The 16,230-nt window shown below is 49.6% G+C and overlaps 1 protein-coding gene and 1 long non-coding RNA gene across 2 annotated transcripts in view; one reads left to right on the top strand and one right to left on the bottom strand.

The window, feature by feature from the left end:
• TAB1 (TGF-beta activated kinase 1 (MAP3K7) binding protein 1) overlaps window positions 1-4,735 on the bottom strand; it is a 31,914-nt gene extending 27,179 nt beyond the window's left edge. The window contains exon 1 of the mRNA XM_045872496.3: window positions 4,597-4,735. Within this exon, the coding sequence (XP_045728452.1) occupies window positions 4,597-4,629 (33 nt within the window). The 5' untranslated portion in view covers window positions 4,630-4,735. The remainder of the gene's footprint in view (window positions 1-4,596) is intronic.
• LOC129045766 (uncharacterized) lies at window positions 4,698-11,320 on the top strand. The gene is made up of 3 exons (XR_010411312.1): window positions 4,698-4,897; window positions 6,278-6,988; window positions 10,219-11,320. It is a non-coding gene; the product is annotated as an uncharacterized LOC129045766 (long non-coding RNA).
• Window positions 11,321-16,230: the final 4,910 nt, after the last annotated feature.

A 16,230-nucleotide genomic window follows, 5' to 3' on the forward strand; every position in this document is an offset into this window, starting at 1 on the left:
AAGATATATGGACAATTTCTCATACAGTTATGAGTGCTCCTTCAGTGGGAGGCCCTGCCTAGAATGCAGTCCCCACAGCACCTCAGACGTTCAATGGCAAGTGGCCAGAGAATTCCAGGAGGTTCTGCCCAGGCGGGAGTGGGAGAGTCCTCGGTCTTCCCTGACGTCAGCAATGGCCCCAAAATCGCTCTGACGCTGCTGTGGCTGGGTGAGCAGCCATCCTGCTGCCCCAGCTCTCTCCCCTCCATTGGGGATTAGCCACACCAACCCTCCCCCGCTGATTCCACCCCACTGCCAAGTCTCTTGCTTCCTTCCTCCACATTTCTGGAACAATTTTCAGAAAGGTCATGTATTTCCTATTCACACAAACCACCCCCTTCCTCACCCCTGCACGCACTGATGCATACTTCCTCCCACGCCCACAAATGCCAGGCCTGCCAGCAGCAGTGGCGATGGGCGCCTCAGCGCCCGCACCCGGAGCCGAGAAGGGGGCGCCTCGCGCTCACATAGCCTCGTCACAGAGCTGCATAAATACACGCCACAATGAGCCTGCACCACCTTCTCTGATGAGTTCCAAATTATTTCTCAGAAATTGAACACAAAATAGGGTAAGCAAGAAGGCTGCTTCGAAATGCCGAATTTTGGGGCGCCTGGGTGGCCGAGTCGGTTGAGTGTCTGCCTTCTTCGGCTCGGGTCATGATCTCAGGGTCCTGGGATCGAGCCCCGCGTGGGGCTCCCTGCTCTGCGGGAAGCTTTCTTCTCCCTCTCCATCTGCCTCTCTCCCCTGCTTTGCTCTCTCTCTCACTCACTCTCTGAAATAAATAAAATCTTAAAAAAAAAAAAAAAGCCTAATTTTGACTTGATTGTGTGAGGGAGCTCCCAAAATTCGTATTTTGGTATGAAAAGTATTGATAGCGATCCAGTTGCAACCGAAGTGGTGAACGGTATTACAACCTCCGTATGCCCATACCCTTTAGCAACCTCATACACATATGTGACCATGTCACAGAATAACAGTCTGTAACAGTCCCCACAGAGATTCATCTCAAACTCCTGGGCAGCAAAAGTGGACAAAGCATGGTTCCAAGTTCAGGCCACAGCTTGAATATCAAATTATAGTATGAAAAGGCTGAGTGTTTTTGTGCTGAAAGCACCCGAATTCCTTGGAGGCAAAAAGGAAGCTCAGAATGAGAGAATAATGCCCCCAGGAAGATGGCTCAGGGTGGGGGCGGGGGGGCAGCTGTTCTTTCTCTCCAAAAAGCTTAAAATACCCAGTGCCTCCTGCCATCTCGGTCCTTCTGAATGACCCCCTTTTCCTTCCCCACTCCTCTGGGACCAGCTCAACTCCTGGCCCCCACCTCTCCCAGCAGGGTTTTCATCAAAGGCTCTCTATGTTTTCATCACAAATATAGTCCTAATACATTCTTAAAGGGGCTACTAATAATTGTGGAGCACTTACTGTGGCTGAAGCAGCTGGGCCACATTCTGACGGCGGAGGAGATGGTTGTACGTGATGGCCTCATGGATGTTTTTATTTTAATGGGGGCATTTACTACATATATTAGAAAAAATACAGAGCCAGCACCTGTGATCTTGTAGATGTAGTTGCTCAAGATTTCTAAGTTAAAAAAATTAATTTCAAGTTGACTTTCTTTTTATAATTAAGTACAGAATAGCATAGGCAACACCAAACTCTTGATTCTCTCAGCCCCAAATGTGTTCCTCTTCCAGAGATCCTAATCTCAGTAAAGGGCACTGCTGTTGTTCCAACTGAAAACCTTGCAGTCCTTCTTGACTCTTCTTCCTCAGTCACGCACCCCACATCTGATCCACCAGCAAATCCTATCAGCTCTTCCTCCAAAATACAGCCCTTCCTAAAAACCACTGAGTTTCACAGCACATAGAGTAGAATCCAAAGTCCACACCAGGGTCCACAAAGGTCCCTTGAACCTTGGCTACCCCCACTCCCCCCAATGCACTCTACTCCAGCCACGCTGGCCTCCTTGGTGGTCCCCAAACACAAAAGCCTTTGCATCCCTATTCCCTCAAGCAGAATACTCCCTCCCAAATCCCCTACTTCATCCCATCAAATGTTGAGAGGTCGTCCCCTACCACTCTAAAACGGCCCGTCCACCATTCTATGAATCCAGACTATTGTTCCTCACAGCACCAACTGATGCTACAGATATTATATTGTTTACAATCTGTATTTACTCATTGTGACTGTCTCCCTTATTAGAACAGAGGCTTCATGAGGAAAGTGTCCCCTGTACCTACACAGCATCTGCCACATAGCAAGTGCTCAGTGACACCTGAATGCTCAGAACTGAAGGTGGAACTTCATGGCTGGACCGTGACCAGGCTGGGCTAGGACAGTAATGCGTTAGTTTATTTAATCCTAACAACGCTCCTGAGAGTCCTTTCTGTTGGGAACCAAGGTTCAGGGATGTTAAGTGACTTGCCCAAGTCCATATGGGACTTGTACTTTTTGTTAGGCTGCGAAGGGCCCAAGTTCCCTTGAACACATCAAGCTACCTTCAAAAGCTCTTCTTTTCTTCAAAAGACCTTTTAAGGTACCATGCTGGCTAGGGACCAAAGGTGAAACTCCTCAGTGCTCTGCCAGCTGGCCCCAGCACACCCTCCTAGCACCATGTTGTCAGCAAATCCCCATCCCTCCTGCAAACCTCCACTGTCCCAGTCAAATGAGGCCACCCACGACCCCTCAACACTGACGACAGAGTGCCTTACGCATTGTTAGTGGTTGATGGCTCCTTCCCCCACGCTGCAAATGCAGTGAGGGTGCGCACCCACCCTCTTTATCTTTGTATCCCCAGGCTCTGCAACCACAGACTAGGGACCCTCATGGCCATCTGCTCAATGCTGATATTTGAGCTGCTCTTACCAGACTCAGGACAGTGGAGAGCAGGCCAGTGAGCTACACACGCTGCCTGGACACTCAGACACCCTGTGGGCAGAGACGTCTGGTCATCCTTAGGGTGGGAGGGGCCTTGTGTGGACATCACTGCCATCCCCTTGCCTTTCGTCATGATGCTATGCACCTAAAGCTAATTGTCCTGTCTTGAAAAGATTCCATTTCCACCCAGGACCACATTCTGGAGCTAGCAAAGCTTCTGTCTAACCCGAGTCCCCTGGGCTCCATCACATCCAGAAGAGACGGTCGCTGGAAGCCACTCCCCTCAGCAAGTCGAGTCGGCCCACAGCAGTTACCACTTCCAGCATTCACTACAGTCCAGCCTGTATTTCTGGAATTTTTACAATGAGTAAATTTATACAGGGGCCCTGCCCTTTGGAAGCTTACAAAGCAAAGGGCTGGCCCTACCTAACTCGATGACAAGGCTGAGCACTAGTAAAATAAAAGGGCAGTTAAAGGTGTGGAAGGGAAGAGAGCAATCCCCACTGGGGAAACCTGGGAATTGCTGTCGTGGAAGAGCAATTTCAGAAGAAAGTCTACACGAAGCTTGTCATCAGTATACAGCACTGACGGTCATCCCTGCCAGTGTCTGCTGTATCTTTAAGGCCAAGGCCAAGCCCTGGACATGTCTACAAATGCTTTTTTACAAATATTTATTGAGTGCCTGGCACCGAATGGTGGTAAGTGCTGGCGATGCTGTTCATTGTGGATCACAAGTACAGGAGGCAGACAAGTGCACAGGCAAGCACAACAGACTGCCCCATCTGCGGAGGACCCAGGGGTCCCACACCCTACCCTGGCAGGTCAGAACAGGCTCATGGCGCCAAGATGTGTGCGCATCCATGTGCACGTGTGTCAGGAGGATGCAGAGGCTGTAAGACACCAGCGACAAACCCATGGGGGTCCAGACTAGGGGGTAAGAGTGAGTCTCAGGACAATCCTCCTACTGCCTGCTCTCACCTTGGAGTCAAGGAAACTGAGGCACCGTGCGTTAGAGCCAGGACGAGAACCCGGGCCGCCACTCCGGCCACGCCTTCCCGTGGCGCCAAGAGGTTAACAGGGTTTCTGGAATCAGACTGCCTGACTTCAATCCTGACGCTGCCACTTACTAGCTGTGTGGCCTCGGGCGAATGACCACCCCTCTGTGCCTCCGATTCTCACCCGTCCAACAGGAATAACTGTAGACCCTACCTCCCGGGGCTGTTAGATAAATTAAGCTTACAACGTAAGGCAACCGGCAGAAAACCCGGGAGATGACAAGCGGCCCACAAGCGGCTGCCGCGGCTGTAACTGTTGTTATGCCACGGCCGCTCGCTGCCCCGGGTGGCCTCACCACCCCGGCTAGCTCCGCCGCAGCGCGCCACGTTCCCTTCCGGCTCCAGGACGCTCCCCACTCTCGACGCGCCCTTGACGCTCGGGGTCGCTGGACCGCGAATCCCAGCCCCCGACGACCGGGCGGCAGCGCGCACGCGCGGACCTCGCGCGGTCGCACGCGCCCCCGGCCTCGGGAGTGAGGGGGGCCGGCCCGGGAGAGGGGAGGGCGGCGGCCACACCTCGCCAGGGAGAAGGAGGCGGCCCAACGGCGGAGAGGGAGCCGCGCCTGCACCCGACAGGCCCCCCTTGGGCTCCCAACCCCCAGCCCGGAGAGCGGGTCGGTTCCTCACACTCTGCAGCAGGCTCCTCCTCTGCGCCGCCATCTTGGAGGGACCCCCCGCGGGTGCGCCCGCTCCCAGCAGAGCAGGCGAGAAGGGCGGCTAGAGCGGTCTGAAGCCGGCCGGGAGGTTCGGGCGCCAGGGAGCGCGCGTACAGCGCCACCCCACGGCCAAAGTGGGATGGGGCCGTAGAGGAGTGTTGCGCAGGCGCTGTCTTCCGCAGTTTTCTCTGGCGGGAGGAAAAGGGAGGGCCTCCCTAAATGATTGCCTCTCGCCCATTTTATTTGCGCATTTTCTCCAGGATGCTTTTCAGGTGGGGCTCCTAAGACGCCGGATTTGCGTTCTTTATGGACACTTTGGGCGTGGGGTCCGGTGAATTATTCATTCACTCGATAAATATTCATTGGGTGGCCATGCCCGGCTCTATGGGGTGAAGCAGCAAGCAGGACACCCTCAGAAAGCTCATGTTTTAATTGGGGAGGACATCGTTTACATACATAAATCATTTCGAGATGGGCTAAATGCTAGGAAGAGAAATTTATGGATGTGGCATGGGAGTGGAGGGCACGCCAGGCCGAGGGAGACAGCTAGTGCCCAGGCACGAGAAAAGGGAGCGTGAGTGTGGGTTCAAGAAGCATGCGTGTCACAGAAGGCTGGAACAGAGGTGGAGGGGAAGTGAGATAAAGGGCTGTGGGCTGAGTTCTGACCTTGCTTGCTCCAGGCTGGAGTTGAGCAATTCATGTGGTGGACCAAGGAAAGTCGTTGACTTCTGAGCAAGCCAGCGACATGATCCCACTGGTAAAAGATGCCTTTGACTTCTATGTCCAAAACAGATGTTTAGGAGTATTGGAGTGAAGATCAATTAAGGGACTGTTGTGTTAGCTCAAGGCAAGAGATGATAGTAGTTTGAGTCTGGTGCCACTGCCAAGTCGATGGATTTTATTTAGGAGATGAAATTGTCAGAGTTTGAGTCATGGATTGGTTGGGATTGATGGTGGAAAGAGGTTTGTCAAAGCTTCTCCTAGATTTCTGGAAAGAACAGCTAGAAAATCTTGGGGGGAGGGAGAAGGGAATGAATGACCTTGAGTTCAGCTTGGACATGTTGAGTTTAGGTGCTTTTAACACATGCAAGAAAAAGATCAGTCCTGAGATGGAGTGGACGAGAGAAGAACACAGTGAAGGAGCAGGAGGGGCTGGAGAGGCTGGGGAGCAGAGGCACATAGAACCCAGGGTGGCTCAGTCGTTAAGCGTCTGCCTTCGGCTCAGATCATGATCCCAGGGTCCTGGGATCGAGTCCCACATCGGGCTCTCTGCTCCGCGGGGAAGCCTGCTTCTCCCTTTCCCACTCCCTCTGCTTGTGTTCCTGCTCTCGCTACGTCTTTCTCTGTCAAATAAATAAATAAAATATTAAAAAAAAAAAAAAAGAACCCAGGGTGAGGAAGGCAATGGCAACAGTTTCAGCTCTAGGTAGAAGATTACTGAACAAAGTCCACTAGGTTTAGCTATCCAGAGGTCCTTGGCCCAGGCAATTCAGGTAGGAAGGTAGCACAGAAACCCAGATGCAGTGAGTTGAGGAACGGTTGGGATATGGGGACATGGAGACCTTGAGAATCGGCAGTTATTCCCGGCTGGTGGGCTGTGAAGAGGAAGAGAGAGGGAAGGGAACATGAAATTAAGTGTGTTTTTCTTTTAGGTTGGGAGAAACTTGAGCTTGTTTAAATGCTGAAGAAAAGACTTACCAGAGAAGAGCTGACAATTTGGAAGAGGGAATGGGAGGCCATCTAGGTCTAGGATGGTAACTCACCATCTTGTCCTGCCAGCATAGCTCCATGTGGCCCAGGATGACTGCTTGAACTCCAGCTATTTTGTCTGAGTTCAGCCAGCAGGAAGGAAGGAGGAAGGGAAAAAGATGGCACTTCTCGTCCTCTTTTTTTTTTTTTTTTTAATTAAACATTTACTTGCAAGCAATCTTTCCTTTTAAGGAGACTTCCAGAAGTTCCACCTGATGTTTCTCCTTACATCTCATTGGCTATAAACTAGCCCTATGGCCACATTTAGCTGTAGGGAGGTAAGGAAATGCAGGCTTTGGACTAAGCTCCAGTGTGCCCAGCTATAGTTTCCGTCACTAAAGAAGGACTGAGACTTGGATACTAGGAGGTTATGAAGAGTCTGTGCCACAAAGGGGACTGGGAGGGGCCAGACAGTTTTTTGAGGAAGAAGAGTCTGGAAGGATTCAAGATTTGGAGCCCAGCCCACTCCATTCTAATCCCAACCCCATATACTTTCACCTCTGTGACCTTGAACAAGCCACCTGAGCCTCAGTGTCCTCTGTAAAATGGGGGTGACAATCTACTTGGCAGACTGCAAGGATTAAATGAGATGCCGTGGAAAGACCTGCCCTGTGGTAAGTGCTGATGTTTGTTACATTCAAATTACAATTTCATTTTTATTAGAAGATTTTATTTATTTATTTGACAGAGACATGGTGAGAGAGGGAACACAAGCAGGGGGAGTGGGAGAGGGAGAAGCAGGCTTCCCATGGAGCAGGGAGCCCGATGCGGGGCTCGATCCCAGGACCCCAGGATCATGACCTGAGCCGAAGGCAGACACTTAACGACTGAGCCACCCAGGCGCCCCACAGTTTCATTTTTTTTTAAAGATAATAAACGTACCCTGAGTGCCTCTGTATGCCAGACACTTGCCAGATGCTTTTTCATCATAGTTATTTCTCACTCCAACCTGGTATTACAATCATCCTTAATTTTTTTTTTTTAAAGATTTTATTTATTTATTTGAGAGAGAGAGAATGAGAGAGCACATGAGAGGGGGGAGGGTCAGAGGGCAAAGCAGACTCCCTGCTGAGCAGGGAGCCCGATGCGGGACTCGATCCCGGGACTCCAGGATCATGACCTGAGCCGAAGGCAGTCGCTTAACCAACTGAGCCACCCAGGCGCCCACAATCATCCTTAATTTTATAAAACAGGAAACTCCAGTTCAGCAAGTCACCCAACAGGTAGATGTTTGGATTCGAATCCAGGTCCAGTGACTCTGTGATGTTGTGATATGATGAGAAATATACATCTGGTCTTCACCTCTGGTCCTTGGCTTCCAAATCCTTGAATGATAGGGGTTCCACCAGCATCCTTTGATATAATATTTGGTCATCCTCATAGCTTCTGGCAGGGCTTTGGAACTTTCCGAGTTATGGAAGTGATAGGGGCATCTTTTGTTATTCACCGAAAGCCCCTTCAGCCATCCTGGAGTTTATGAGATGACTGGTGGCTGGAAGGCCCTAGGTAACTTCAGGTGGGACGGGTTGCCAGAGGATCCAGTCATGGGATTAGAGGGTTAGAACTTTCAGCCACTCCCGCCCCCACTTTCTTGGCGGGGCAGAGAGGAGGGGGTGTCGGACTGAGTCAATCACCAATTGCCAATGATTTAATCTATCATGCCTGTGCAATGGAACCTCCACAAAACCCTGAACAAAGGGGTTTGGAGAGCTTTTGGGGTGCTGAATGCATCCACAGGCTGGGATGGTGGCACACCCCAAACTCCATGGGCCCAGAAGCTCCTGCGCTCTGTGGACCCTTCCAGATTTCCCCCTATGTACCTATTCATCTGGCAGTTCATTTGTATCTTTTATAATAGCCTTTTTAAATAAATCAGCAAAGTAACTCTTTCCCTGAGTTCTGTGAGGTGTTTATACAAAAAAATCATGGACCCTGAGGAGGGGGTCATGAGGATCCCTGATTTGTAGTCAAATCAGACAGAAGTGGGGGTGGCCTGGGGACCCACCACATACGACAGACTTCCAAAATAGGGAGCAGTCTCATGGAATTCAGCCCTTAACCTGGGGGGTCTGGTGCTACCTCCGGGTGCCGTTAGAATGGAGTGAATTACAGGGCACCCGGTTGCTATCCACGGAGAATGGAAGAGCTGCCCGCCATGCACACGCATTTGTGGTCACAAGTCTTCCGCTCTTGTAGATAAAAACACCCTGGTGTTAGACTCCAAGGCCTTTGCTGGCAGCCCTGCGAGGTCAGCAGACCCTCCAACACCCTTCACTGCCCAACCTGGGCTAACTGCTTGAAGGCCCCCAGACAACCTCGTGGTTCCCTTCCCCCATCTTTGCAGCTCCTTTCCCACTTGACTACCTGGTGAACTTCTCTTCATGATTCCTATCAAATCAAAGTCCTTCCCGGAAACTGTTTTTTTTTATTCACATCCCAAGAATTGCTCCCTCAGTCAGTTTAAAATCACACTTATAAAAAAAATAATAATAAAATAAAAATAAATAAAAAAATAAAATCACACTTATAGGGGCACCTGGGTGGCTCAGTCATTAAGCATCTGCCTTCAGCTCAGGTCATGATCCCAGGGTCCTGGGATTGAGCCCTACATCGCCCAGCCTGCTTCTCCCTCTCCCTCTGCCCCTCCCCCTGCTTGTGCTTTCTCCCTCTCTCTCAAATAAATAAATAAAACCTTTTTTAAAAATTTAAAAAGGGGCGCCTGGGGGGCTCAGTCGTTAAGCGTCTGCCTTCGGCTCGGGTCATGATCCCAGGGTCCTGGGATCGAGTTCCACGTCGGGCTCCCTGCTCAGCAGAGAGCCTGCTTCTCCCTCTCCCACTCCCCCTGCTTGTGTTCCCTCTCTCGCTGTCTCTCTCTCTGTCAAATAAATAAATAAAATCTTAATCTAAATAAATAAAGTTATATTTGTTGTTTGCAGAGGCCTTCCTGAGGGTAGGAACTGTGGCAGTTCAGCCCTTGGTCTCCTCACAGGCTCCAGAGAAACAGCTCAGCAAATGTGTGTGGCACCTAATTGATTGAAGAGGCAGAGCTGAATAGATACGTTGGTAGACGAGGCAGCTGGGGGACAGGCCATCTGTCCCCAGGTCCCCAAGTGACTAGAGGGGAGCTGGGACTATGACTTGGGGCTTCCGCTCCCCACCCCAACTCCTCTTTCCACACCTGACCGCCTAAATAATCCACTCTGGTGGGTCCTCCTTCCAAAATTCCTCTGGTCTGGTTTTCCAGGTGATGTAGTTTTGGAATGTTGCTGTATTGGAGGGGTCTGGAGGCCGATGGCCAAGAAAGAATTCTTGAGACATCTTTGGTGCAAAAAACGTGGTTTTATGAAAGCATGGGGACAGGACCTGGGGGCAGAAAGAGCCGCACTGGGGTCATGAGGAGTGGCCCATTATAGACTTTCAAGTTGGGAAGAGGGGGTTAGGGATAGCGTAAATCTCTAAGGAATTTGGAAGCAAGGTTTTCAGGACCTTGAGGGGCTAGCCGTTGTTTAAAAAAGGTCATTTACTACTGTCTAGTAAAACCTTACTCATGAGACCCTTCAGATGTATATCAGGGAGCCATATGCTTGGAGGATGATTGGTAATGTCTATCTTGGGGCGGGGGGGGGGGGGGCGGTTGTTGAAAGAAAGGAAGTTTCCAAAGGGATTTTTACAGGATCCTGGAGATTGGGCTAATGTCCAGCTAAGGTGGCCTTTTGCCTCCAGCAAAGTATTTACAGGGAGGCAGCTCAAGAAGGTCACTCTGTCTGTCCCAAGTACTTGTCAATGGGCTGCTAAGGAAATTTAATTTTTTCTATATTCCTTTTGCCTTTATTCTCCACATCAGTGAGACAGGGAAATCTGCTATGGACAGTTCCCCTTCTCCTCTGGGGACAGAGTGCCGGGGCACCAGGTTGTGACGTGGATCCTGCTTTCCCCAGGACAGCCCTGTGGTTCACACTGGGGCTTTGCAGTCAATCCAACAAGCCAGAGGAGGAGCAAAGATACCACAGCTACTGACCTTGATAACCACTTAAACAGCCAGAGAGAGCTCCAGGCCCTCTCACCAGAGCCCAGGTGGAAGGGCTGACCTGCAGGCACCAGGGTCCCAGTGCGCTGTGCAGTGTATACATGGCCCAGAACATCAGATCATTCTGTGCCCCTGCACCATGACTCTTCCAAACCCCAGAATGCAGAGGAAAACCCAGCCGCGCAGCACGGAGGCCAAGAGGGCTGGGCACGGAAGGTCGCAGAGGCCCCGTGTCATAGGGTCTGCAGCGAGGCTTTCTCTTTTTGCGCTCCAGGCAGCTCTATTGGTCTCTCGTGCGGCTTCTCGGTGGCTGCCGGGACCCTGGTTTGCAGATCGCAGCTTTGAAAGATGACACTAAGGACGCTGAAGAATGTTTTGAAGGGTATCCCACCATCTGCACGCCCACCTTCCTTTTCACCTTCTCCGTTCTGGCTGGGACCCCAGGCCGGTGAACCCTGGCTGCCAAAGGAGAGCGCAGAGACCACCTGGCACCCGGCTCTTTGCCTTTCTGGATTTTTCCTGGTGCAAATGTTTTGCCATGTGGCTGTGTGGTCTTCATATTGATCATCTTAATGGAGGTGTCATAGTCCTTTGACTGGATACACTCTCATTTCCAGATGTTCGCTAATAAGCTTGTTTCCACTGGGGGGCTGTTACAGATAGCTCTGCAACAAACAGTCATTTATGGGTTTAAAAACTATTTATTGAATTTCTTAGAGAAGCACAATGAAGTATATAGGGGGAGGGGAATTATTTGCTTTATTTTAGCAAATAGAAAAAAGAAAACGGGAGAGCTGGGGCCAGTGGGACAAAATCTGTGTAACCTGGGCTGATGGGCTTACAGGGTTTCTTGGTGCTGCTGTGTCCTTTTTCTGTATATGTTTGAGATCTTTCATAATAAAAAATTTAAAAGTGCAAACATGGTCCCTGTCCTCAGCTCACAGTCAGATGAAACAGACGAGAAACCAGGATCTAGCAGAGCAGTGTGACAAGTGCCAGGATGGGACTAGGGGACCCAGACGAGGGCCACTTACCTCAGACTTAGGAAATCAGGAAGGGCTTCCTGGAAGAAGTGACCCCTGATGCCTGAAAGATGTGGAGGAGGTGGTCACATGACACTGAAGGAAAGGGTGTTCCAGGCAGGGGTCCTGTCAGGAGCAAGAGCTGGTAGAGAAAGAAGGTGGCCCAGATAAAGCCTGGTGCGATGGTCCATCTGGCCCGAGTGTTGGTGAGGGTGAGCCAAAACTGGGGCAGGGGGCAGGGGCCGGCCCAGCGGCGGGGTGTGAACCTCAGTAGGAGTCCGGGTGGCCTCCAGGTGCCAGACAGCTGGGGGAGGGTGCAGTCACATTGGGCTTTGAGGGACTCCCGTGACTCCCGGATGCAGGACAGATTGTGCGTGGTGGAAAGAGACCGGAGCATCCTCATGCTTGCAGCTTTTTGCTTCTCCTGAATTACTCCCCTGAGATCATTTCCAGAATGCTCACCCCCCACCCCTACATTGTGCGCTTGATTTCTTGGCTGTTTTCGGCTTACCTCTTCCAAGAGGCTGTGACCTCTTTGAAAGCAGAGGCTAGGTCTTACTCATCTCCGCAACCCCAGCCGTCAGGGCACACAGCAGGCATGAGTAAATGCCTGTGAATGAGTGAACTTCCACTGAGCAATTACCAAGTGCCAGGCGCTACTCTCAGCGCTTATACATATTCCTTTGTGTGCAGGGCCTTCATGACCACGCTCCTGGGATGTGTCACTGTTACCCCCGGTTAGTTCGGGTCCTCTGAGAAGCAGACAGCAAGACAGGATTTGAGGGGAAAAGGAGGGGGAGCCAGGGAAGGCAGGCCTGACTCTTGGGGGAGGGTTGGGTGAGAAGATTCTCAGACAGCAGATAGTATGGTCCCAGGAAAGGGTCAGCTGGGCAGCTGGAAAGTGGTCCAGCTAAAGTCACGGGTTAAAGGGAGTGCTGTGCCCCGTGGGAACTGGCCTGCATAGCTCCCCTTTACTGGTTCCTCTAGGCCCCCGCTGCCTACCCGAGGCTTCAGGAGCCCAAAGAAGGGGGAGTTTGCTGGAAGATGGTCAAGAGCTGACAAAGAAGGCAAAAGGTGTCTGTCCTGAGCACCCAGAGGGCTGTGGAAAAAAGATCAGTGTCTGAATCTCTGCTGGAGCCCTGCTAAAGCTGTATGTCACCCCATTCAGCCATTCATTCAACAGATACTTCTTACCTCCTACCTCCTGTGGGTCTGACCATTATAGACGGTAGTATATGCAGTGTGATTGAGTGCACAAATTCTGGACACAGAGGGACCTGGTTCAGGTTCCAGCTCTGCCACTTACTGTGTGGCCTTAGATGAGTTGCTTAACCTCTCTGAGCTTCCTTTGCTTCATCGGTTAAATGTAAGGAATTTTACCATCACTTTCACGGGATTTTTTTTTTAAAGATTTTATTTATTTATTTGAGAGAAAGACAGAGAGCACAGAAGTGGTGGGGAGGGGCAGAGGGGAGGGAGAAGCAGACTCCCCACTGAGCAGGGAGCCTGACTGGGGGCTGGATCCCAGCCCCCCAGGAACATGATCCAAGCCGATGGCAGACACTTAACCCACTGCTGCAGGATTGCTAGGAAGATAGAATTGCTGTAAGTAAAGGGTTTAGCATACACCCAGCACCCAGTGAGTGCTCCTTGGCCTTATTGCTGCTGTACAAGTCTGAGAGGTGAGTAAGGTGGAGTCCCTGCCCTTAAGAAGCATTTGTACACTTACGGAAGTTACAAGTGTGAATCAGTGATTACTGAACATATCATAGGTTCAGCATACAAGGACTGACACACTGGGTGAGGTGGGGAGGGGTGGGGAGGAAAGAGGATAGAGAGGCAGAAATCCAAGAAGGCTTCTTAGAGGGGCGCCTGGGTGGCTCAGTTGGTTAAGCAACTGCCTTCAGCTCAGGTCATGATCCTGGAGTCCCAGGTCCCAGGATCGAGTCCCGCATCGGGCTCCCTGCTCAGCAGGGAGTCAGCTTCTCCCTCTACCCTCCCCGCTCTCGTGCTCTCTCGCTCATTCCCTCTCTCAAATAAATAAAATAAATAAATTTTAAAAAAAGAAGGCCTCTTGGAGGAGGCAACAACATTGGGCAACTTATCTAACTTCTCTAAGCATCTGATCAATTGTTTATTTTCTTTAATAAGTAACTTAGGCAAAACTATAGTGACCAAAAGGAGATCAGTGGTTCCTAGAGGTGGGAAGAGGTAAAAGGCCCAAGGGAATTATTCCTCTTCTTCTTCTTCTTCTTCTCCTTCATTTTATTTATTTTATTTATTCATTTTTTTGGTGTTGGGAGTGTCCTATGACTTGGTGACAGCCGTGGTTACACGACTGTATATTTTTGTCAAAACTTACCGAATTGTACACCTAAAAGTAGTGAGTTTTATTGTGTGTAAATTATACTTCAAGAAGACTGATTAAGAAAATTAAAAAGAGGGGCGCCTGGGTGGCTCAGTCGTTAAGCGTCTGCCTTCGGCTCAGGTCATTATCCCAGGGTCCTGGGATCGAGCCCCACGTCGGGCTCCCTGCTCTGCGGGAAGCCTGCTTCTCCCTCTCCCACTCCCCCTGCTTGTGTTCCTGCTCTCACTATGTCTCTCTCTGTCAAATAAATAAATAAAATCTTTAAAAAAAAAAAAAGAAAATTAAAAAGAGCTTTTAATGTGGTTTATATCTTATAAAAATAATACAAATTTAGGGGCACCTGGCTGGCTCAGTCGGTTCAGCCTCTGCCTTTGGATCAGTTCATGATCTCAGGGTCCTGGGATCGAGCCCTGCATTGGGTCCTGGGATGGGTCCTGGGATCAAGCCCCCCGCATTGGGGGCCCCCTGCTCAGTGGGGAGCCTGCTTTTCCCTCTGCCCCTCCCCCTACTTGTGCACTCTCGCTCTCTCTCAAATAAATAAAGTCCTTAAAAAATAAAAATAATCATATTTAATGCAGAAAATGAAAAAACAAGAGCAGAGAAAAAATATTAAATCACCATTATCCCAAGACCACTTAGATATAACTACTATTAACAATTTGGTGGGACGCCTGGGTGCCTCAGTCAGTTAAGCGTCTGCCTTCAGCTCAGGTCATGATGCCAGGGTCCTGGGATCGAGCCCTGCACTGGGGCTCCCTGCTCAGCGGGGCGGCTGCTTCTCCCTCTGCCTCTGCAGCTCCCCCTGCTTGTGCTCACTCTCTCTCTCTCTGACAAATAAATCTTAAAAAAAACAAAAAACAGCTAGGTAAATATCCTCTGAGACTTTCATATGTATATATTAACACATGTATATTTCATGCTTTTCTTATTACAAAAATTAGATATCACTGTACATATTATTTTATAACCTCCTTTTTCCACTGAATATTATACTTTGAATGTTTTATTTTATTATTCTTCTACAATAAAGTTTTTCTTTCCCTCATGATATCCTGTTGTAAAGATACAACCAAGTTTAATTAACCAGTTCCCCTTGTGTGATGCCTCTGTCTGTTCCTTCCCCTTTCTCAGGAGTATACTCAAGGTTGCGTCATGTGCCTTAGACCAGAATTTCTTAACCTTCTGTTTTAAGAATGCCTCTGACCACCTGGAGAAGCCCCCTCTCAAAATAATATTTTAAAATGCAGAGAGAGGCACCTGGGTTGGTTAAGCGTCTGCCTTTGGCTTGGGTCATGACTTCAGGGTCCTAGGATGGAGCCCTGGGTAGGGTTCCCTGCTCAGCAAGGAGTCTGCTTCTCCCTCTCCCTCTGCCCCTGCCCACCCCCCAACCGACTCATGCTCGCTCTCAAATAAATAATCTGTTTAAAAAATGCATAGAATAATATACCAATGTTTACAAAGGAAACCAATTATATGGAAACATATTTATCAAAATATATTTTTTAATTTGTGCTACAGTGATCCAAAGGTGTGAGGCATGTGGAGCAGAGCCATCCCAGCAGAGCTGGTTGCCCACAGTGAGACGCAGAACAGCCCCAGTCCCACCACACTGCAATCAGCTAAACCCCAGAATACTGACAGATGTGTGGACATTGTTTTAACCTACTGAGTTTTGAAATCACGCCTTACACAGCAAGGCTATCTGATACAATGGGGGAAAGTAGCCTTCCCGCAGAAAGCATCACCTAAGCTTATAGTTAAACCTGGAGCAGAAATGGCAAATAAGCATATGAAAAGATGCTCTGCATCCTGTGTCATTATGGAATGGCAAATTGAAAAACAATGAGATACTACTATGCACTTATTAGAAGAGCTAAAATCCAAAACACTGACAACACCAAATACCCCATGAGGATGTTGAGCAACAGGAATTTTCCTTCATTGCTGCTGGGAATGCAAATTAGTACAGACACCGAAGTTTGGTGGCTTCTTACAAAGCTAAACATAGTCTTACCGTATGGCCCAGCAGTTGCTCACCTTAGTATTTATCCAAATGAGTTGAAAATGACATCCACACAAAAACCTACACACAGACATTTATGGAAGCTCTATTTATAATTGCCCAAACTGAAGCAACCAAGATGTCCTCCGACAGGTAAGTAGGCAACTCTGGTACGTGCCCACACAATGGGATCTTATCATAGATACAAAGAAACGAGCTATCAAGCCACGAAAAGACATGGAGGAAATGTACATGCATTACTGCTAAGTACGGAAGTCAGGAGACAAGACTGCATACTGTACGATTTCAACTATACGACATTCTGGAAAAGGCAAAACTAGAGAGAGTGAAACAAATCAGTGGTTTCAGGGGTTCAGGAAAACAAAGGGAGGGATGAACAGGTGAAGCGGAGGGGATGTGTAGGGCAGAGTACATTT

This window comes from Mirounga angustirostris, unplaced genomic scaffold, assembly GCF_029215605.1.
Source record: "Mirounga angustirostris isolate CCGP_5_RB_7025 unplaced genomic scaffold, mMirAng1.0.hap1 SCAF_5, whole genome shotgun sequence".
NCBI lineage: Eukaryota > Metazoa > Chordata > Mammalia > Carnivora > Phocidae > Mirounga > Mirounga angustirostris.